General features: G+C 47.0%; 1 protein-coding gene across 7 annotated transcripts in view; it reads left to right on the forward strand.

The window, feature by feature from the left end:
* SLX4 (SLX4 structure-specific endonuclease subunit) overlaps positions 1-21,061 on the forward strand; it is a 40,705-nt gene extending 19,644 nt beyond the window's left edge. For 5 of the 7 annotated variants that reach the window (XM_082313698.1, XM_082313702.1, XM_082313699.1 and 2 more), the window contains 11 exons: positions 439-653; positions 1,851-2,164; positions 3,689-3,971; positions 5,388-5,476; positions 8,605-8,751; positions 10,469-10,638; positions 11,490-13,948; positions 15,173-15,275; positions 15,513-15,995; positions 16,558-18,371; positions 20,930-21,061. In XM_082313698.1, the coding sequence (XP_082169824.1) occupies positions 439-653; positions 1,851-2,164; positions 3,689-3,971; positions 5,388-5,476; positions 8,605-8,751; positions 10,469-10,638; positions 11,490-13,948; positions 15,173-15,275; positions 15,513-15,995; positions 16,558-16,894 (4,600 nt within the window). In that variant the 3' untranslated portion in view covers positions 16,895-18,371; positions 20,930-21,061. Of the gene's footprint in view, positions 1-438; positions 654-1,850; positions 2,165-3,688; positions 3,972-5,387; positions 5,477-8,604; positions 8,752-10,468; positions 10,639-11,489; positions 13,949-15,172; positions 15,276-15,512; positions 15,996-16,557; positions 18,372-20,929 lie in introns of those variants that run through there. The other 2 variants (XM_082313703.1, XM_082313704.1) reach the window with 2 other exon arrangements.
* The last annotated feature ends 95 nt before the right edge of the window (positions 21,062-21,156 follow it).

Raw genomic sequence — 21,156 nt, forward strand, 5'->3', positions numbered from 1 at the left:
ATCTTCGGAGTACAGCAAGCGGTGCCTGACTGAATTTGTAGAAGGGCTCATAAGTCCCTTTGTGCTGAGGAAGGACCGTTGCCTGTTCCCTGTGGAAGCAGAAGAGCGGGAGAGCATTTTCTGGTGATGTTTTTGCCCTGCTTCAATTTGTTTTTTCCACTTTGGTACAAAAAAGCATTCAAGGTGGAGATAGCAGGCACGTACATCAGTGCCGTGGTCTTGTGCTTACCTTTTCAAAATAAGATTTTCTCTAAATTTCATGGATGATAAGAAATCCTTTGCTCTCTGCTAGGGGAGAAAGTAGTGAATAGTTTCTCATTATCCTGGATACGGGAATCTCTCTGAGCAAGTCGAGCAGCTGGTCCGCAGTGCTCAGTGTTTCTTGTCTCCGATCCAGTCACATTAACTTAGGCTTCCTGCTGCATTCTTGTATTTCAGCAATCAACCGAGCAGGTCAAAGCGAAAAGGCTCCTCCAAAGAGGACTCAAAGCAAATGCAGAAGAGGGCCAAATTGGAGACTAAGGATGAAGATTTGCTGGTTGCTATGGCAATGTCACGCTCTCTGTTGGAGCAAGAAAAGCAGGAACAGGCAAAATCAGTTACAAATGTGAAACCGGTGGCTGCTTTGCCAATCAAATGGAAGCCAGGATCAGGTATGTGTTAAAGTGAGTTAGTGTCAAAGGCTGTGCTGTTGGAGGAGTAACGTAACAGCCTGCTCTTCACTAAAACTTTCCTATTGGGTATAGGAGGGATGACAGCCCTGTTTCTGTTTTATTTAAGCTGTCAGAGCTTCGGCAATATGCAGTATCCGCACACAGTTAAGAAAGCCTGCAGGATGTCCATGGGTTTTAGTGAAATCTCTCAGGAATCTTATGCTTTTTTCACTGATTAATTGTTTTGAATCTGTAAAATATTCTTAAGATAAGCTGTTGTTTCTTGTAAACTGTGGAAGTGAAAAGAAATAACATGAAAAGATTATTGGTATTTCTCCTGCACTAGATTTTTTCCTATTCATCGTGCTGCAACGTGCATTAATGCAGCTTTTTCAGCCTTATCTCTCTTTTCTGTAACAGACATGTACACTACATGCTGTTGAGCATGTGCTTCGCTATTTCAGTGTGCAAAAAGGTTTAGAAAGGCAGACAGGGAAGAGTGTTTAGAAAGGGAGCTGCCAGGGGAGGGTTGAGTGCTGTATAGAGGGGAGACTTCACTCTTTGTGACCCTGCTCAGGTCTCTTCCTGCCAGTAGGTACTGCCAGTTGGATTTGGCGTTGGGATTTGGTTGCTCTTGCCTAGAAAGGTTGGACCAGATGATCCTTGAGGGCCCTTCCAACCTGGTATTCTATGATTAAGGCAAAGGTAGTAAGACAGAGGATTTCCAAATGAAAGCTGCTCAGTGTTCCTGTGAGCCGTGGTTTGATATCATCAGTGACCTATACACAAAAAAAAAAGAGTCCTTCCTGAATTTGTTGGCATTTTTTTCTCCCTTTTTTGCGAAGCACTGGGATTTAGTCAGGTGCCTTACAGGCACCATGCCATGCGTCTGGGAGGTAGACTGCATGGGTATCAGCTGCTTCTGTAATGCTGAGCTTCTGTAGAGATGTGACTGCTCCCAACAGGCAGCAGAGCAGTGTGTGAGCCGGAGTCAGTCTTTCCTGGAGTTCATTTCTCCCGTAAGGGCGATGTGAGGCTTCGGACTACCCGCGGAAATCTTCAGAGTTGTGTTCAGCTTGTAGCTGCCTTTTGATCATTACTGACTACACCACCTGAAGGATTGGGCATGTTGAGCTCCTCTGCCCCAGGTGTTCAGCTGTTTATTTATTTGGGTTCCTCTTCTTTTTCTTTTTAAAGAGAAAAAACGGCGTAAAAGAGGCCCAACTGCACCTCCACCATTACTGCTTCAGGACCCGGAGAAGGCCCGCAAAAGGATCGAAGAGCGAGTAGCTATGCTGCTTGCAGAAGAGGTGGAATTCCCGCCCACCCCTCGCCTTCCCACTAGTAGGATTTTGGAGGATGAATCTGGGAAAGCAACCTGGCTCTTGCCGTTGTCCAAAACCAGGGAGTGCTTTTTGTGGAATATCAGCGCTCTGACAGGACCCTGTGACCCCGAATCATTCTACGCTGCTGGATTAACCCCTCCAATTGTGCCTTGGAAGCCTGTGCAGGTGCGATGCTCTTTTGTCCTTGCTCTGGTACTGGTGTGCCCTAGTTCGCTTGCCCTGTAACCCTGCTGTTTCCTCATTCGGTATTTAAACGAGCGATCCCCTGGCTCTGCATACTGATACTCACTGTTTGTGCCCTGTCGTCCCCTGGTCTTATACAGTTAGGTTGTACGATCTTGAACTTTCATTTCTCCCTTTCAGAGAGGAGGCCACGGCTCACGTTACCACGTTATTCCTTGAGCTTTCAGAAAATATAACTGATGGGAACAGAGAGTACTGAGTAAAGGGACCCCATTGTGGTCATTTTGCCACTAGTTAGTCCATGTTGACAGCAGCCTGACTCTTGTTTTCCTTCTTGGCACTTTTCTCTGATTAATTCTAGTATGAGCTTTGCCGGTGTGTTGCACTCAGCAAGGATCTGGGTGAAAAGTTTAAACTGAAGACCGATATTTGTCTTGCACAGAGGAGAAGGTGGGAGCACCTGGAATTGTAAAGTGAAGCATTTGCACTTCAGGCTTTCCCTGTGCATCCCGCTGCCTCTTGTTGCATATGAGCTTTGATCCAGTTTTCAGTTCCACTGTTTCATTCTGGTTTTCATCTAGATCTCCTGCCTCTTTCAGTGCTCTGTATTTTTATAAAAAGTGGCTACAGAAGTAGACAAAGCTCTTTTAGTCTCATGACACACTTGCTCGCTGAGAAGAAGGATTTCACTTCTCTTCCTTCCCTCATTCTTTTGAAGAATTTGGTGCTTCCGTTCAAAAACTACTGTGCATATGGAGGTGCTTTATTTAATACTTCTTCCCTAGTCAAAGGCTAGAGTTTTTCACTGGCTTATCGCAGGCTAGGGCTGTACTGGAGGGGCTCCGTTCTATGAAGATTTTTGACCTTTCTTTCAAGCCAAATGAACTGCCAGAGAAGTTTAAAAATAAAAAGTAGAAAAGCCTTTAAAATCATGGCAAGAGCGTCTTTTCCCATCTGATTCTTTCCATTCACAGAAATGGCTAAACCATTTTTACTTAGAAATAAACAAACAAAACTATTTTTAATTGGGAAACAGAGACAAAACCTGGAAAATATCAGCTCCAAGGTGAAAGTTTGATTTAGCTGCATGTAACTGCAAAAGCATTTCAGAACTCAGAACAGAAGCACCTGGAGAGCTTCAGCTGTGACTGTTGCCAGGCGTTCCAGCTATAATGAAATATTTAGATGCTGGAGTGGGAGCATTTCCACCATCCTTTCTCCCTGCTTGGCAGTTGCCTGCACAGACATGCTCCTGGAGAAACCACCTTTTCTGCACTTTCTGTTGTCATTTCCTTTCTTCTGTGCAGAGCTGTCTATCTCTGGAGAGTCCTTCATAAAACTGCAGAGAGCTTTTTCCTCAGAAGCCCCTGTACCCAGGGAATGCTCTGTAATCCTTTACTAGATGTTTCAAAAGTATGAAGTAGAGACTGTACTCCGAGCTCTGCAAATACATAAAACGAGACCTAATTTATTGGTCTAATTTATTTTCCCTTTTCTCTTGATCAGAATCATAAGCCAGAGAACCTTCTGCCATCGGTGGGATCTGATCAGCCAAAAGTATCCCAGCAAATTCAGCCTGACCTCAGTTCTCATGAACCCACTTGCACAGAAGTTGGAGGCCAAACTTCTGATGAATGCAAGTCAGGCCCTGAAGGAGATGGGCAGCTTTTATCTCACAGCCAGAAGGACGCTCAGACCCTGCAGGACCTAGTTGAGTTGGCCAGGGAAGGACTTACCCTTACTCAGTGGAACCTTGATGTTGGCCGTGTTGAGGCAGCGGAGCAGGCAGGTAAGTTCTGGCAGCTTTGTGAGCCCTGTCCCTAGTCCCCTCAGCTACCCAGAGCCAGACTTAGGACAACCATGACAGCACCCACAGGATGTTGCTGTTGATCCAAGAGGTGATCTTGTGGGGGGACGTTTTTCTGCAGTAAGCTTTAGCTACAATCAAGCTGACGTTTCTGAAATGATTCATAAATCCCAGCATTTAAGAGAACTCCTGGACAGCAGATACTAAATTTTATATTAAAATTCCCTTAAAGATATCAAAGTATTTTCTGCCAGGAGGGAGCCCGGACATGTTCAACAGCTGGGACAAAAACCTCATCCCTGCTGTCTGGACAGTCTTTCTGTTATGTTCACTGTCTTTTCAGGTCTTGAGAAAACTGGATGAGAGAGATGTGCAAGAGGGATGATTTTATGTTGGTACATCGATTACACAAACCTGAAGTTTATCTGTACCTATACAGACAGGATTGAAAAAATACAACACCTAGAATTCCTCTGTGGGCAGCTCTGTAATGTCCCCAGTCACAGTTGCAGGTGGTGCACAACAGCACGTTTCAAGGTCAACAATATCCCTTAAAATGGCCTGGCTGTTCAGCAGAATGTGTTGTGTGTCTCCTGTTCACCTGTGAAAGAGAACGTGGTTGCTAAGTTCACCTGTCTGCTTTTTCACTTGGGCGTAATATTCCTCGCTTCCCTTACTAAAGTGCACCAAATGATTCCTGGGCCTCTAAAACTACTCCTGGGATTTCAGTGGAGATAGAGCTTCCCGGGTGAGGGAAATCATTTCCACGCATAAATGTGCATTGTGTGTGTAAATGAAACCAGGTGAAAAAAACCACTGTGCAGACACTAATGCGCCAAAACCCATTTCTGAAGACATTCATTTTGTCTGTTGCGCTGCATCCTGTTCTGTGCACTCCATAGACTACCGCAGGGCTCAGGCTGTGCAAAACTGATTGCACTGGCTGCCTCTGAGCGCTAGGGCCCGCAGCATTTTGTCTAGCTTGAAATGCAGATCCAAGATACATTCTCCCTGTCTGCTAGGATGAGACCGTGGCATGTCCCATCCCACTCTGTGTCGTAGTTTTTTTCCCACTGGAGGAAAACCGAGATGCGAAAGCAGAGAAGCGTGCTGCGCTCCGCAGTTCCTCCATCTGGACGATTATGGCACACACGGATCCGCAGTAGGTTGGTGCTGCTCCTGGCTGAATGGTACTTGGGTATGCACAACCTGTCACAGCCCAGAGCCAAACCCTCCAATAAAGGCGTGAGGGAGAGGCTGAGCCTTCAGCTCCGTCAGGCTGGTTAGAGCAGCTGTCTCGGGGAGCTGTCATGGCAAGGATCTTGTTCGGAGTTCTTACATCACTCTGTCTCACAAAGAAGTTGTATGTGATTTGTGATACGTGTTTCCTTCTTTGAGGAGAAGAACTGACTTCCAGCGAGACTCCACACAGTGGCTTTGTGCCCCCTTCCAAAGAGAAGAGCCTCCTGACGAGCAGCTGTAAAAGAGTAAGGACAACCCTTTTTTCCACTTTTTTTTTTAATTTGTTTATCACTGTAAAAAAAGAAGCTATTGCATTTGTGCAATTCATAGAAGTGTGGAATATTTCCCCTTCCTTTCCATAGAAACAAAGAGGTGCTTAAGGTTCCCGGTCACTCAGGAATCGCCGTGGGCACAGGTGCGATCCGCACACGTGGTGGTGTTCCACTGATGCCCACAAGCAGGCCTGTGAATTTTTCAGTACTTCTCCTGCCTGGTGAGAGAGCTGATTTAAAACGACCGGTAACATAAGGCCAATCTGTGCATAGTTTATATAACGAGAACCAGGTTAAAGAGTTAAGTTATAGCACTAAGAGTATTTGGGGGTAGGAACTAGGGATGCAGCTGCACCACGTTAGGCAGTACTCTGCTTTAACACCCAGGCTATCCGAGAGAAAATTGATTGCAGCCCAGGAGAGACAGAGCTGCCTGGTGCTTCCTGCAGGCTCACACACCCAGCTACTGCAGGTGGAACGAATGGAGCTGTTCCTCCTCTGTCACCTTCCTCTCCACGCCGTGCCTTGCAGTGGAAGAGAGAATTCTTGCAAGGGCTGCCTGACTTGCACTGAATTCTCTCATCTGGCATGAAAGCCTGGTAGATGATGTGGAATGCTGTGAGGTCCACGGAAGATGAGCACTTTTTTGCTGCTAATGTGAGGTTTTAACAGGTTTAGTATAGAAAATCCTCGGTTGTGGGGACACGTACCAGAGGATCTAGCTTGAAAATCAGTGTGCCTCTCTGTGGTGACTAGGTGAAGAAAACAGGCTAGTAAGTCACAGATGATTTTTTTTATCACGCCAGTAGCGTTCTGTAGATCACATCTTACCCCAGATGCACCAGTGGATATGTATAATCAGTTTTCTTCAGTTGAAGTGCACATAAAAACCCCCTAATTCATCTTCTTACCAGGGTCATCCACTTTACCTGGTGAAACTTATTATCTTCGGTTTGATAATAAATAATCATGCCATGAAAGCTAGTAGGTTTTGATGCCAGATAAATTTTGATGCCTTGAGAAAGCGCTTTCATATTGTGCTAACAGAATTAAGAGACTTCTAAAAGGAGACAGTTCTGTGAGGTGGGAATCTAGTAAACTTGAGCATCCCAGCTATTTGTTACAGAAGCTCTGGATATTCTTTGGGGGTATTAAAAAAAAAAAATCCTTAGCGGGAAAAAAGTCTTGTTTTATAAGCTTCTGAGTCTATTAAACCAGAGGCCTTTAGCAATACAGAAACTGTTCTGATACTGTTGTTGAAACTCAGTTGCTACCAGCAAAACCAGTATGATCATTTTTTCAGATTTAGTTTGATTCCATGATAGTTTCCCTGAGCACATGAAGTGTTGCTGAAGGGCTGGATTGCCAGTGGGAGAGATTTGTGCTCTCTATGAGTACAGAGTGTAACCATGTTGAGGAAATACATCCATTGCATTGGTAACACATCCCCCCGCCCATGCTTAAGACCCTTGTCACATCTGTGGAGTCCCGTCTAGCTGGCCTCCTCGGTAGGAGAGAGTGTTCTGGTGTGTTCTCCGACAGGAGCATGTGCCCACTCGGAGCTGTCTTCAGACCAGTCTGCTTTGCACAGAGAATGGTGCAGCCAGGAGGTTTCTAGCCTTGTTTAATTTCCCCATTCCTGATTGATAATTTTAGCATCAGCAGGAAAGCTGTTCTGGGCTTGCTGCCTGGAATGTAGCATCAGGAGTCTGTGTTTGCTGGCTTCCTGAGGTACTGTCTTGCAGGTATCCTACCTGCCAAGAATAAGAAAGCGAGAAACATCGGATTAGTTTCCAGACTGAGCTTCCTGTTTTCCCCTTGGAGATCAGTCCACACCACTGCCACGACATGCAGAGTCTTCTCTAGCCCACCTATGAAGGCCTGGAAGAAGTGTTCTGGTGTGTGCTGCTGTTTTGGTGCTAATTAGTGTTGGCTGCCTGCAAACATGCTGGAGCGAGTAGAAAGGTTGGGTTTCCACAGTCCACTGCTAATGCAGAAACCTGCTAATAAAATAAAGAGCTGTGTTGTTCCAGGTGGAACTGCATCTCATGCAGATGTTCACTGGAATAAAACTTGCAGTTCCTCAGCTCTGCAGTAGGTTTGAAAAACACAAGGTCAGTGATTAGTGTGTTAACTATAAACCGGTTTCCACTTACAGTCAGACAGCCTCTCAACCGTGAGCTGAGGGTATTTCACACTTCTCTGAAGCACTGGCCACCTCCAGAGCCACAACACTTGCTGAGAGGGATCTGAGTCTTTAGAAGATTGCCTGGGGTGGGTTCGTCCTGGGAGCAGCTCCAGAGCAGAAACAGAGCGTTCATCATTGCTGTCTTTGGCAGCATGCTCCAGGCCTGACCTTACCATCACCGGTAACCGGTCACAGGTAGCTCAGTCAACAAGCCCTCCCCAAAATTCCAGCAAGAGGTTCCAGAACGATAATAGAAATTATGTTTCTTTTTTATAATTGAGTAGAATTTTCAAAAGGGATTTCAGTAACAAGCACATAAGTTCCTTTGAACTAGACACCTACATTAGTTTTATTCTGTGTGAGCCTCTTGTTGCAGAGCTGCTTTTCTCAGCTGTCATTGCCAGCCAGTGAACGAGAGAAGGCTCATTACCCCACCCCTGAGTCATCCTCTTCCCTCTTACTCTAATTATAGTGAATTGAGTTCAAGTCCTTCAAAGTGGAAATTACAGTTTCCTAAAAATGTGGTGGAAGGCAGTAGATCAAGAGGCCAGCTGTAGGCAGTGGCTAGACCACATCAGGAAATGGTGTGGTGAAGATCTGAGGGTGATAATGTGCTGTAATACAAGGCAGAACAAGTACAGTAGAATACAACACGACTGCCCTTTCTTCACAGTTGCCAGGCTGTGGAAAAGTGGAGGAAAACAAAGCCAGAAATATCTGTTAGACTTGTCTGCTTATTTGTCGTGTGGAAGACTTGAAGTCGATAATGCTGATGGTTATCTTCAGGAGGCAAAGGCAGTGTATCCAGACTGGGGCCCACAGTACAGCAATGCTGATAAACTGTGTTATTCCCTTCTTATTGTTCAGGGAAATGTTTGACAGCTGTAACATCACTTCTGTCTTTGTGTTCTAGTCCTCTCTCAGGTTGCTGGCTGAAGATTTTGGTGCAATGGTCAACAACCCCCACTTAAGTGATGTCCAGTTCCAGGTGGACTGCGGGGAAGTCCTTTATGCCCACATGTTTGTGTTGTACGCACGGTGTCCACAGGCCGTTCAAGTTGTAAGTACTGCTGACACACTTTCCTCCTCTGCTTCAGGAAAGCCCAGACTGCCCACACCTACAATCATTTAATGCTACAGAATCAGCACGGAGCACTGCTGGGCCTAATGGCAAGTGCCTCTGGACCTGCCGTGCTTTTTCAGCTTAGAATCCAGAGAAAGTGGTGGGAAATGTGGTACTTTATCTGGGGAGACTGTGGGGACACAAGGATCCTTCCTTGCGTTCTGCCCGTGAGCAATGCAGGAAGCTTCCTAAGTGCTTTTTGCCCTTGAATTTTTGTACCTGCATGAGTACAGACTGCCTGGTCCATCTTGGTGTGTCCTGCCTGTCACCCAGGCTGGGAAGCTTGAGTATGGAGTAGAAAGATGCTGGGAAGTGCTTTAAAATAATCTGCACGGAGGTTTTGTCACGCTCACAGTTGCTTTGGAGGTAGCTGCACTGAACTGTGCTTTTTGCAAGGCTAGTGAAGTAATTCTTATGTTCCCAGGAGCATTTTGGGTTGAATAATTCCAGCCTGCTCTATGCAGCCTCCTGTCGGGACAGTGAAAGGCACTGAGCCTAATATTTGAACTCTATCCTTTCACGGAGCTGCCACCAGTCCGTACAGCCAGCTCCCTAACAAAGGCAGCTTTCTTTAAAGCTGCCCTTTTGGGAAGTTCAGTTTTATCCTCATGCATGTTGGCAGTAGTTTCCACCCAAGGTGATTCGGGCCATTTCTCAGGGGTCCATGAAAGTTCAGGGAGGGGAAGAAAGTTCATGTATGCCTGACAGCAGTCTTAATATGAATTCTTTAAGGGATCTTCACAAATGTGCATGTGCCCACAAACCGAAGGACTTTTGGGTTAGCCATGTTCTCTTATTATTTCCCTGCACCTCTGTCTGGCTTCAGCATTCCCATCCACTGTTTTCACGAGCAGGAATCATTTGTGTGGGTAGAGTTGTGGGATTGGCCCTATGCTGTATTTTTGATGCCTGCAGAGGGTTGTTTTCCTGCAAGTCCCCACCCGCAGGGCAGCATTTCATGTTTATTTTCTGTGTAGGTGAAGGAGTGCTCTTCTTTATTGAAGATTTTGGGTAACAAGGAGACAGTAATTAATCAGAGATGACTTTGGAGCTCGTGTTTTCTCTTGCATGGCGACCCATAACTTTGGAGGGAGTTTCAGATAACATAGTACGTGATTTGGCTGTAAAGGAAGCGAGACCTTACTGAACTGGAGACACGTTTTTGCCAAAAGCTGAGATCAAGTTGGACCCACACAGATAATGGTCCAGTTCAGTGGAGCAGTATTTTGGTATGGTGTCTTTTCCTGTGAGACACCAGGAGAACTAGAGTTTTGGCAGTACATCAAGGGTAGGTAAATTCAAAACAGATCAGAGGAAGCTCGCTTGTAGAGAGGTATAGATAACTCTGGAAATTGTGCTCTGGGAAGTAATCTGATTCCAAAACTAACTGGAGAACTCTAAGACCATCTTTTATATGTGTGACTAAAACGAGTAGTTAAAGTTTATCGAAGCTAACGGCTGTAGGGTCAGGAAGGAAATGGCTTGTTCTATATGAAGCTCTGCACAACTGGTCATCTTAGCTTCCCTCTGAGGCATCAGATCCTGGTCCCAGGGTAAGACTTTGGCAAACGAAAGGAGTAAGCTGATAGGAACAAGAATGCTGGCGTTGCTGTTCCTTTACTAGCAAACGGACTTTGCTTTCTTCTTACCCCAGGTTCACAGCCAAGGGTTCTTAGTGGAGGAGGATGGGAGCGCGCAGACACGCCGCGTGCTGCTGAGTGACGTGACAGGAGAGGCGGTGTGCGCGTTCCTGCGATACCTTTATGCCGCTGACGCTGACATCCCTGCTGGGCTGCTGCCCCAGGTGGGGGCTCTGGCTGCCAGGTTTGTATCCTGAGCATGTTTTGGATCCCCTCATGCTTTCAGCCACGCAGACCCCAAGCTGATGTCTTCCGTTGCGGTTTTAGTGGCTTACAAATTCCATACTCCTCTGCTTACATCTTCAATGAAACTTGCATGTAAGAACATCCTATCCTCATCTTTTCCATGAGTCTCTCTTCAGGTTGTATCCATGTGAGATTTTCTATGTTCAGTATATCCTTAGCAGACTTTTGCCAAGAGTTTTGTCTCAGGATGTTTATTGACAGCTGATGTCGACGATGATGAGCGTATCTTCTATATGTGATTCTCAAAGCATTGCACTAGCGATGCGCTTAATCTGAACAACACATACGGAATGCATTGGATGCTTAGAACTCTAATGTGTTGTGTCAGCCCTGCTCTCCATCATGATCCTAGGCATGCGCAAAGTAAAGAGCTTGAAATAGGAGCAGTTGCTGAGATACAGGGGGGGAAATCGTTGGGTCTTGCCAAAATGTATGTGTAGAGGTGCCCTGTCACTCCAAAAAGCCACGAAGCTTGCACATGACAGACATTATCCAGCCCCAGCCATCCCGTGGGGCTCTCACCAGTGCAAATGGCAAAGGGGTTTTAGTGTAGTCATGTAGCTCTTTAGTCTCAAACATAAAAAAGGAAGAGTGAGCCTGATGCTTTCATGTGAGTGACACCCGGAAAAGGGAATGCTGAATTTTAGGAGTATACTGGATCTTGTACATCTTAGGAAACCAGCATCCTCATGCAAATTCTTTACAAGGCTCACAAGAGTGATCAGGCAGCCAAATGGTGAAGAAGTACTGGAGGAGGAAAATACTAACATTACTATTATATCCTTGCAGGTTTGGTGTGAGGGAACTGATGGCAAGGTGCGAAAACAACACTGGAGAGAGTCAGGTGTCTTCTGGAGTGGATTCGGAAGATGATCTTCTCTCTGTGAGGGATGACAAAGATTGTGAGGACAGAGCTGAGAACTTCCAAGACCTCTTGAAGTCAGTGTGGGTCGGTGAAGATGAGGAAGAAGTAGATACGCTGAACCCTGAATGCCAGAAGGAGGATGACAGTGGGGTGGGTGAACAGGAGCTGGAGGAAATCTATGAGTTTGCTGCAACTCAGAGAAAGATGGCTCAAGGTGAAAGAGAGGTGAGCGAGGGAACAGACTGCAGCATCTGCAGTGATACTGAGGCAGCCCAAGGTACAAACCAGCAAACTGAGGAGGAAGAGGTAAAGAGTTCTGAATCTGCTTCAATAAGCAACAGCTTCAAAGATCTGAGGGATGAAAATGATGTGGAAAGATCTAAATGTGACTCGTCTGCACAAGAAGAGAAAATGCAGAATATAAATAGGTGCGAGAGCGTGAATGATCCACAGACCACTTTTGTGCCTCACCACAGTGAACCTCAAAAATGGGACGTAGCTTCCCAGGGTGCCATGGCTAATGAAGGAGAGACTGTTAGGAGATGTGAAGGTGTGAAGGATTCCGAGTCACCTCAGGTCTCACATGACGAGGCAGATCACTGTGAAAAACAGTTTCGTAGCTTCCGTGGTGATACTAACATAAACGAAAGTTATGAACGCTTGTTTTCTGCAACTCAGGGAGATTACTGTGAGCCTTCCCCAACGAAAGAAGTTATCAAAGAATCAGGAAAAGCTCCTAGTGAAAAACATATTGATGTTAATGACTCACTTCTGTACAGCAAGTCACAAAAAGCCCTCTCTCCACGTAGGAATGGTTTTTATGGGAGTCCTCCTCCCAAACCTTCTGTGCCCCTTTTTCCTGCTGTTGGCTCATCACCCGCATCTCCAAAATCAGAGGGAAAGTTTGCCAGAGAACACGTGTCAACACCAAAGCAAAACAAAAAGGAAAAATCATTCCCATCTGACGAAATACACTTTCAGAAAGCCAACGAGCTGGATACTGCATCAAGAAATGAGAACACAATTTCTCCAGCAGAGCTTCCCCACATTGATTTAAACAAGCATACATATGTCCCGGTGTTGTCATCACAGGTCATGAGAACTCAGGACGCTGCAGCTCAGGGGAGCAGGGAGGGTGATGTTATTGTTTTATCTTCTGATGATGAAACGGAGTTACAAGACAAGAAGTCGCCAGAGTCAGGCTCTGCTCCGAAGAAAATGGAAATCCCTGGGCAACTGAAATGTACAGCCGTAGAACAAGGTCCTGAGATACCAAAAGCTGAAGATAACTCATCAGTCACTGAAACAGAGCAGAGGTCAAGCCAGGTCTCATGTGGCGTTACAGATGCAGCGCATAGAAGTAATGATGTAAAGATATGCACCGAATTGCCTCTCAGCAGACTAATAGATGCTTGTACAGAGAGCAAACAGGGTCCAAAACTGAGCCCTGAAAAAAGGCTCGCTCATGAAATGTCTTCAGGTACAGACAGCTCCTGGCTAGTGCCAGCCACACCAGTTCTGAGCAAAAGCAGAAGTTTCTCAACACAGACCCAGGTCGCAAGTATTAATTCTTTAAAGAGTCCAGGATCTAAACTCAGCACAAAGAACTTACCAGCAGTTAATAGTAACCATGAAATGACTAGAAATTCAGTAAAAGTTCATGAAACAACATTGTCAGACAAACATTTGCCTCTGGAGAACTCAGTCAGTGAAAGGAGCCCTTCAGGTAGCCCAGCAGCAGGATCACTTTCCAACAACTCCCCACCAGTTTCTCCAGTGGATCCAGTTCTCCTCTCCCCTGGCCGCACCAATATAAAAAGCAAACGTGCCACGATCTCATTTTTATCCAAACCTGTGCCTCCGTGCCATGAGCAGTCATTGGAAGATAAAACAAATATCAGCGTGGTTGAGGTAGAGGACAGCGAAAAGGAAATAAGTCTGCCTTCTTTGAGTAGTAGCATCTTGCTTTGTGACGAGCCCCCAATCCCCGTTGATGACTGCTGGCATGTTGAATATCTGTCACCAGTCAGAGGTAACAGCCAGGACTCCAACCAGGTCAGCCGTGCAAAGACCAGCACTGCCACCAGCCCCAGACCTGGCTCGTGGCACGACCAGTGGGAGAGCCCAGTCCACACGCAGGAGATTAAGGGCAGTACCCCTCTTCGAGGAAGTCCTGTTGGCAGAAGAACAACTTTGCTCTGTCTTGAAAAGAGTCCTATTGAGGCATGTTCGTCAGTGGGCAGTAGACCGAGTTACCTGAACTCCAAAATCTGGGATGACTGGAATGGAGAAGAGGAAGATGAATTTCCAGAGATGCTTCCTCTGTCTCAGAGGGTGTCAGCTGCAGCAGGTGCCTGTCAGACAGATCCTGTAAAGACTCCTGGTGAGAACTTGTATTGATACTAGCTTTATTGGACTGGGTTCAATTGTTTTCATTTTAAGTGGTCATCTCGCCTGTGGTTCGCCTGATCCCTTGAAAGGGTCTTCTGGCCTTCTGATCTGAAGTAGTTGTCAGGGCCAGGCACAAAGAAGGTACAGTCATCTTCTGATGTGGGAGAGAGCATATCTAAATGTGGGATTCCTGGAGTATGGCCGCTTGTATTTTGTTCACACTGGTTCTTTGATAGCGATGGTACTCCTTGCAGAAGCTATGGGTACCTGGAGGAGAAAAACCTAACCAAAAGAGAACAAAAAACCAGCCTTCAGCTCGCATGCCAGTGGATATTTGTTCCCTGTAGTAGTGGGTGCTCTGTACAGTCTTGCTTTTCACGCGTTCGTGAAGCAACGCTTGTGCTAACACGCAGGAGGACATCAGGTAAGCAACCCAGTGGTGCAGGCACAGAGGGTTTCCTTGTGTTGAGGCTGACTGGGGGTGGGTGCCTGTCCCTGCCCGAGGCCAGGCTTCGTGCGTGCTTTCCTGCAAAGCTCTGCTGTCTTGTGCTGCCTTCTGTTTGCTAGTTCTGGGCCCTCGCAACAGACCTCTGCGTGCCCGGCGCGTAGTCCTGCGTGGTTCCTTCCATCTAAGACCAGTAATTGATCTCATAGTATCTAATTAAATATATTATTAATTATGCCATACTAAGTGATTAGTTTAATGGGTGTTTAGAACATGACATCTGAGACTGACTGTGCTTCACAGTATCAGTAAATTGGTATCATTAAATCAGTATCTAACTCAGGACCCCAGAAGCTTGACTTGCTCCGTTTCTTCTGCATCAAGTCTCTATTATGAAATTTCCTTCCTGGGAGAAGAACAGCTTCACACAATTCAGTAAACATGTTTTTTTAACTGCCTTGTAAACGTTGCCTGTTCTAACAAAGCCGTGAATGAGCTTCATATTCAGACGTGACATGTCTTAATTTAAGCTGTTTTCTGATTTAAAGTCAATAAAAACAAAGTATCCTAGTTTAGGGGGGAAAAAAAAAAGCGTTGACTGTTCTGTCCAATATGAAGCTGAGTAATAATTAAAAGAGCTTGTAGGAAAGTAGTGCTACTTAAACAATCACTATATAATATTAGAATATCTGCCACTAAAAGGGGATGATATCAACTATTTTGAGTCCTTTCTGTACTAATTCTGATCGTGGTAATTTCATTCTGCTGCAGAACCTTCCCGTCAGGAGAACGACAAGCCTCCCAGCACTCCAGTGACACCGATGCCAGCTTACTCCATGATGGAGACTCCAGAGCTGAAGAAGGAGTTGAGCAGGTTAGCATTACCTCCACGATTACATCTCTTCATGAGCAGCGACTTGCTGGCAGGTAGTGTGAAAGAAAGCTCCTGGGCTGAAAGTGAAACCACGGTGAAGCTCCAGTCAGTGTTTTTTGAGGTCATGTCACACTTTTCCAGCTGACCACTGGACTTCCTGGCCTGAGCCTCTTCCCGAGCTGTGACAGTGGAAGGTGCAGCATTATCTTAACCTAAGCTCCCACCTTTCTCTTTCAGATTTGGAGTCCGTGCTCTCCCAAAACGCCAGATGGTGTTGAAGCTGAAGGAGATATTCCAGTATACTCACCAGGACGTGGACTCTGACTTTGAGGATGAAATCCCGTCTTCCCAGCCTCCCCTGCAGAAGTCCCCGGCCAAACGCTCTAGGCGGTCAAAGGCAGACCGGGCTGCAGGTGGAAAGCGTGCCAACGCCTCGAGGGCTGGGGGCAAAAGGAAGCAGGTTGCTACGGCTTCTTCAGTGCTCCCTGTGGGGAGGGCTGATGATGACCTCGTTGGATGCCGTGAGAAACGCTGCGCAGCACCCAAGAAGGGAAGTAAAATGACACGTCACCCAGAAGGAGCCAAAGAGCAGAAAAAGTCATCCGTATCTCCAGAGGGATGGTCTCTGGCAGCTGATGGTGAGGAACCAATGCTCCCAGCATCTCAGGAGTCTGCAGTTTCTTCAGTGGATGGAAGCGACATCTCTTTTGGTTCACAGAGGTAAGGGAAGAAAATACTAAACAAAACAGTCCATGGTGCAGGACAGAGATGAACTAGGAATGTGGCGAACAGAGGCGAGTGTCCATGTGGCCTACGGTGGCCCTGCCACCTCTGCGGGCATGTCATTTGAAGGTCAACACACTCCTACAAAAGAAATAGGCTTTGGTTTTTTAGTCTAATTCCCAGTGAGCTGTTCTCATAACACAAAAGCGCTTGTGGCTGCATGTGGGCAAGGCCCAAATCTGGCACGCCTGGTCTCTGCAAGTTAGAGCGACAAGGAGCACTCAGCGTTGACTGAGAACCTGCAGCTAGAGTAGGGAGAGGACGGCACAGCACTACAGACGGCACAGAGGCTGCCGCAGTATGGCAGCTGGGATGGGGAAGTCGGCAGAACACGTGCCGTGTTTTGCTTTGCTCGTTTGGTGGGTGCTGGTATCGGAGAGCCTGTGATCCTATAGAGGGTAGTCACAGGGGTTGGCCACCAGGGACCTGGGGAGCTCTGGTCCTGTCCTTGATGGCCTGTTCTTTCCTTGATCTCTGGTCTGCTTGATCTTGCTTTTAGTTCTTTTGTGAATGGATTTGAAGCCTGTGCTTTTACATCCGAGGAGGAGGAAGAGGAGCTTCCAGCATCTCAGGCAGCAGCTCGGGAAGAAGATAAGCTGGAGGCAGTAAGGTGCTACATCCGTTCGAACGCAGCCCTGTACCACAAGGTTCTCTTTTATGAGCCAATTGAGCTGGCTGACCTGCACACAGAGCTGAAACAGAACGGCATTAAAATTTCCAAGGCAAAGCTGCTGGACTTTTTAGATGCTCACTGTATCACGTTTACCACGGCCAGAGCCCGGAAAGAGAAGGAACAGAAAAGAAAGGGGAACAAAAAACAGAGGAGACGATACTGAATGGAGCCCACTCCTCCATCCTGAAAATTGTGTACATGGAGGCCTTCCCGATAAGCTGGAAACCCTGTTCCAGGCTGGTGCTGGCGGTGGTGCTGCGATCGGTGGGTGCACTGCTCCTCCCTGTGGCCTGCGGTCAGATGACATGCTGGAGAATGGGTCTGAACTGAGCTCCCGCTCCCAGCCCTCTGCTCCGAATTGCACAAGCTCCTCCAGCCGCTGTCCTCCTTCAGCACACACACAGGTCATCCGGAGCCTCTTTTCTTCCCCCGGTTTTTCCTTCTGTGCCTTTTCTTTCCGTTTTTCTAATAGGTTTTAGGTCCCCAACTTTTCTTCGTGTCGGTGCTTCTAGAGGCAGGTGCTTCCCCCAGTGACACTTGCCAAGACTTTTTCCCTGGCCTTTGGCTGTGAAACGCTTCACCCTTCAAGTTCCAGTGTTCACAGAATAACCTGCCTACAAGAAACCGGTCTCCTTTTCCCTGTGTAAAGCACTGAATGTTTTCAGACCCCGGTGACTTCTGTCTCATTTCCTCAGCGTACGATTGCCCTGCTGATTGTTAAGGCAGGGAGCATCGTGGAAATACAATGCCTTTCTTCTGTCCCTGGTTCAATTCGCAATCTCTGGGAAAAGTCCTTAATCTGTGTTTCGTAAATGGCTGAAAAAAAGTGGAGGTGTTTTTCTTGTCTCTTTGTGATGGCTCCCAAAAGCGCCCTCTGACACCAGATGTCATGTGAAAGCCCTCCACATTCGCACGTTCCGTTCTGTATCGTCACCGCGTGCTGGATCTGTGTTAAAGATCCCATCTGCTCCTTTTCTCAGCGCCGTTTTACCTTGTCAGCGTAGCTCGAGTACGTCCTCGACAGAGATGTTTTTAAGATAGTATAGTGACCACTGGATCTCTTCGGCACTTCTTATAACCTGATCTAAACCCACTTCTCTGATCGGTCTCATTTCCAAACTGGACTGATCTTAGGCTGCAAAGTGTCTGGGACTCTTGGGGAAGTCCTGGACCCTAAATTGTCATCTTTTATGTATTTACTTTCACAACATCTTCTGGCTTTTGTCTGTTCTGGCAGTTCTGAGTCTGCAAAGAGTCTCACTGAACAAAATGGACACGGCACTTCAAAAAAAGAAGCCGGATTTCTAAACGTATTTATATATTTGGAACATATAAATATTTTTTCTATTTTTCATACAGTATATCTTCGGTTTTATTTGATTTATATTACATGCAATAAACAATTTGTAAGGTGCTAATGATGAACTGCAAGTAATGTCTTATGACAGACTTGGGGGGGTTTCTAAGTGGGTCTAGTCGAGAGCAGTAGAGTCCGCAGTCTGCGCCCGTACTGGCTGAAACCCCGAGCAGAGAACTGGAGGAAGAGGAGTTGACAGAGGCGCAAGGCGAGGTGGGAGAGATCACCGGCAGCGGCGGAGAGAGACGAGCTGCCCGGTTCATCTGGGCTGCGCAGCCCTAAGGTAAGGGAGACTTTGGGGGAAGGTTTTTGGGTCTGCCGGGAGGATGGGCTGAGGGGAAGGGTCCGGTCTGGCCTCGGAGGGGAGGGCTGCTGCCGAAGGGGAAATGGTGACCACTTAGCAGCTCTGTCAGGTGTCCGTGGCGTGTATAATGGTGGGGGGACCTCCTAGCAAAGCCTTCTGCCATGTCTCGTGAATTTTCAGGAATTTGGGATAGTTTTCTCCCCTGGCAGTCACATCCCTTTTCCTCCCCCACCTTCTTGTGCAAGAGCTGCCACAAGATGACTTTATTACGTGAAAAGGACAAGGCTTGCCTTACGTGGCGTTCTAGGAAATGTTGTTTCCCTCAGTGTACCGGCTATGTCTCTCTCGAGTACACACTTCATACATGGAAAAAGCTTCAGTCCTACTTCCAGTCTTAATATGGGAAAATAAATAAGATCCCTTCCCAGCTTTTTTCCTGTTTTTAGGTAAGACATATTTATGATCCAAGATTTTGTAATCAATTCTTTATTACATCTTAACCTTCAATGAATGCAGTGTCACGGTTCAGTGCATATAAATTGCAATCATTCAAATAGCATTGTCTCATAAAAAACTGTTCAGCATGTTACAAAAAAAAATCTGAATTTTAGTCACTGAAAGAGTCTCCATCCTCCTGTCTTTGTCATCCTTAAACCTTGCAACTGGGCAGTCTTTGCCTAATGCGGAAAGATGATTTTAAATACCACGTCTGCGCTGTCAGGGTTTGGAGGTGACCGCTTTGCAGAGCCTTGCCTCGAGGCTTCCTTGTTGCTGAAGTTGGCGAAATGTCTCTTGTAATTCTAAAACTTTTCTCAGATGATGAGAAAAGGATTTAAAATCTTTTACAGCCTTCAAGGCCACAAGGACATATCTGACATAACACTGCCAATTATCTGAAAGCAATTACTCATTCGCCTGCTTCATTAATCTGTAAGCAAAGCGTGCCTCCCCAAGCTAACACTGGTGTTGCCATCTGCCAGGGATAATGTGTTGCCAAACAGTTCAATTTGTATATAATTCGGTGTTTTCTTACCTTCCCAATGCAGGCTCATTTGCCTTGGAAAATACGCTGTCATCATTTTTATTTCCATTTATGTATTGTGTAGTAACAGCTATCAAAAATATTTTGATACTTCCGTTTGTTTTAACACTTCCAAGGCTGCAGAAAAAATGTATTTAATTATTGTGGACTAACAGCTATCAAAACTATTTTGATACTTCTGTTTCTTTTAACACTTCCAAGGCTGCAGAAAAAAAATACCTTTTCAACTAAGGTATTAGTTGTTTTTTCAGTTAAAGAAAGAGCGGATATGTTACTGGCATTGCACAAAGCTGCCGTCTTACCAAGATGCACCATGCGAGCTCCGAGTGAGCTTTGGAAATAACTGCTTCTGAATGCGCTGTGACAATCAAATGATCTGTGGGATTGATTATGGCTGCTCCTTTGCAGCTACCACCGTGTTGGGTTGTGTATTGTCACATTTCCTGCCTGAAAAAAATAGCCTCAGTAGGTTTATTCTGAAAAGCTGTGCTGCAGATATTTACGTAATCATCTTGCATGTGAGAGGAGAGCTGTTTTCGTATACGGGCACAGTTCTGTGTGTCCGCTGACTCCAGGAGTCACCCTGTCTTAATGGCATTTCTTGAGGGGGTGTGATCCGCCAGCGGGGTCTCTGCCATGGCCAAGACCCACGGAGGGGCCAGTTTAACTACAAAATGTGAGAGTGCTGTAAAGCGCAGAGTGGTGACTGCTGTGCCTCCCCCTTCTGCTGGGTCAGCAGAGCCCACGTACTGTGCTTACAGTGCCAGCGTTTAGATATCGAAGGGATAAATCCGAGAGCAGTTCTTCCTGCAGTCCTTCAAGGGGACTGGCGCAGTTCTGGAAGTGCATTTCAAATGTGCTCGTTTGCTTTTCACATCATTCCAGCACAAAATTCCTTTCAGAGGCATTGCATATAAGCTGCTTTTTTTTTAATGAAATGCAAAGCGCCTGGGAGAAGTGGCGCAGCCTTCAGCTACGTCGTCTCTGGGATTCAGTTGCTGTCCCCCAGAACGGGCTTTCACGGGTACCTGCAGCATTTCTCTGCCCAGCTTCCTCGCCTCTCCAGCTGCTCTGCTGCCCAGGCAGTCACCTTGTAAGCTTAGATCACTAAGGAATGAGTTCTTACTAAGGACGTAAGTGATTGCTAAGGATTTAAGCTCGTGCCTAAGCTCAGCGCAAGCCCGCTCCTCCTTTCCCAACACCGAAGGACACATCCCCGCTCTCGGGACCTAGGAGGCTCCGGCAGCCTGACAGTGCCCCTGGTAGGGTCCTCATCTCTCGAAGGGCACTGAGCCCACGTACACAGTCCCAGAGCTCTGCTTTGGTGTCCTCTGGATACTTTCTCCTCCTTAGAAAGCCCTGGCTGCGGTCGCGTTTTATTCATTGAGCTTCTGCAGCGAAGGGTCGGCGTTTCCCCCCGAGGTGGGCGTTTGCTGTTCGCCTGACACGGATGAGCCTTCCCGGACAAGCAGAGCTGAAGCCTTGCCTTCCACAGGTACCCCGGGAGAAACCCCCGAGCCGGCGGGGAGAGCCCGCGGGGAGAGCCGGCGTCTCGTCCGCCCCACGGGAGAGGCCCTGCGAGCGCGGAGAGAGCTTCAGCGTCAGCTGGAAGCGGATCCGGCAGCGGGTAACCCACCCGCGGGGGAGAGGCCCTCCAGGGGCCCGGTTTGGGCGGCGGGGCGGCCGCGGAGCCCCGCCGTGGGGTGGAACCGGCCCCATCGC

The sequence above is a fragment of the Platalea leucorodia genome (genome assembly GCF_965183815.1).
Source record: "Platalea leucorodia genome assembly, chromosome: 5".
NCBI lineage: Eukaryota > Metazoa > Chordata > Aves > Pelecaniformes > Threskiornithidae > Platalea > Platalea leucorodia.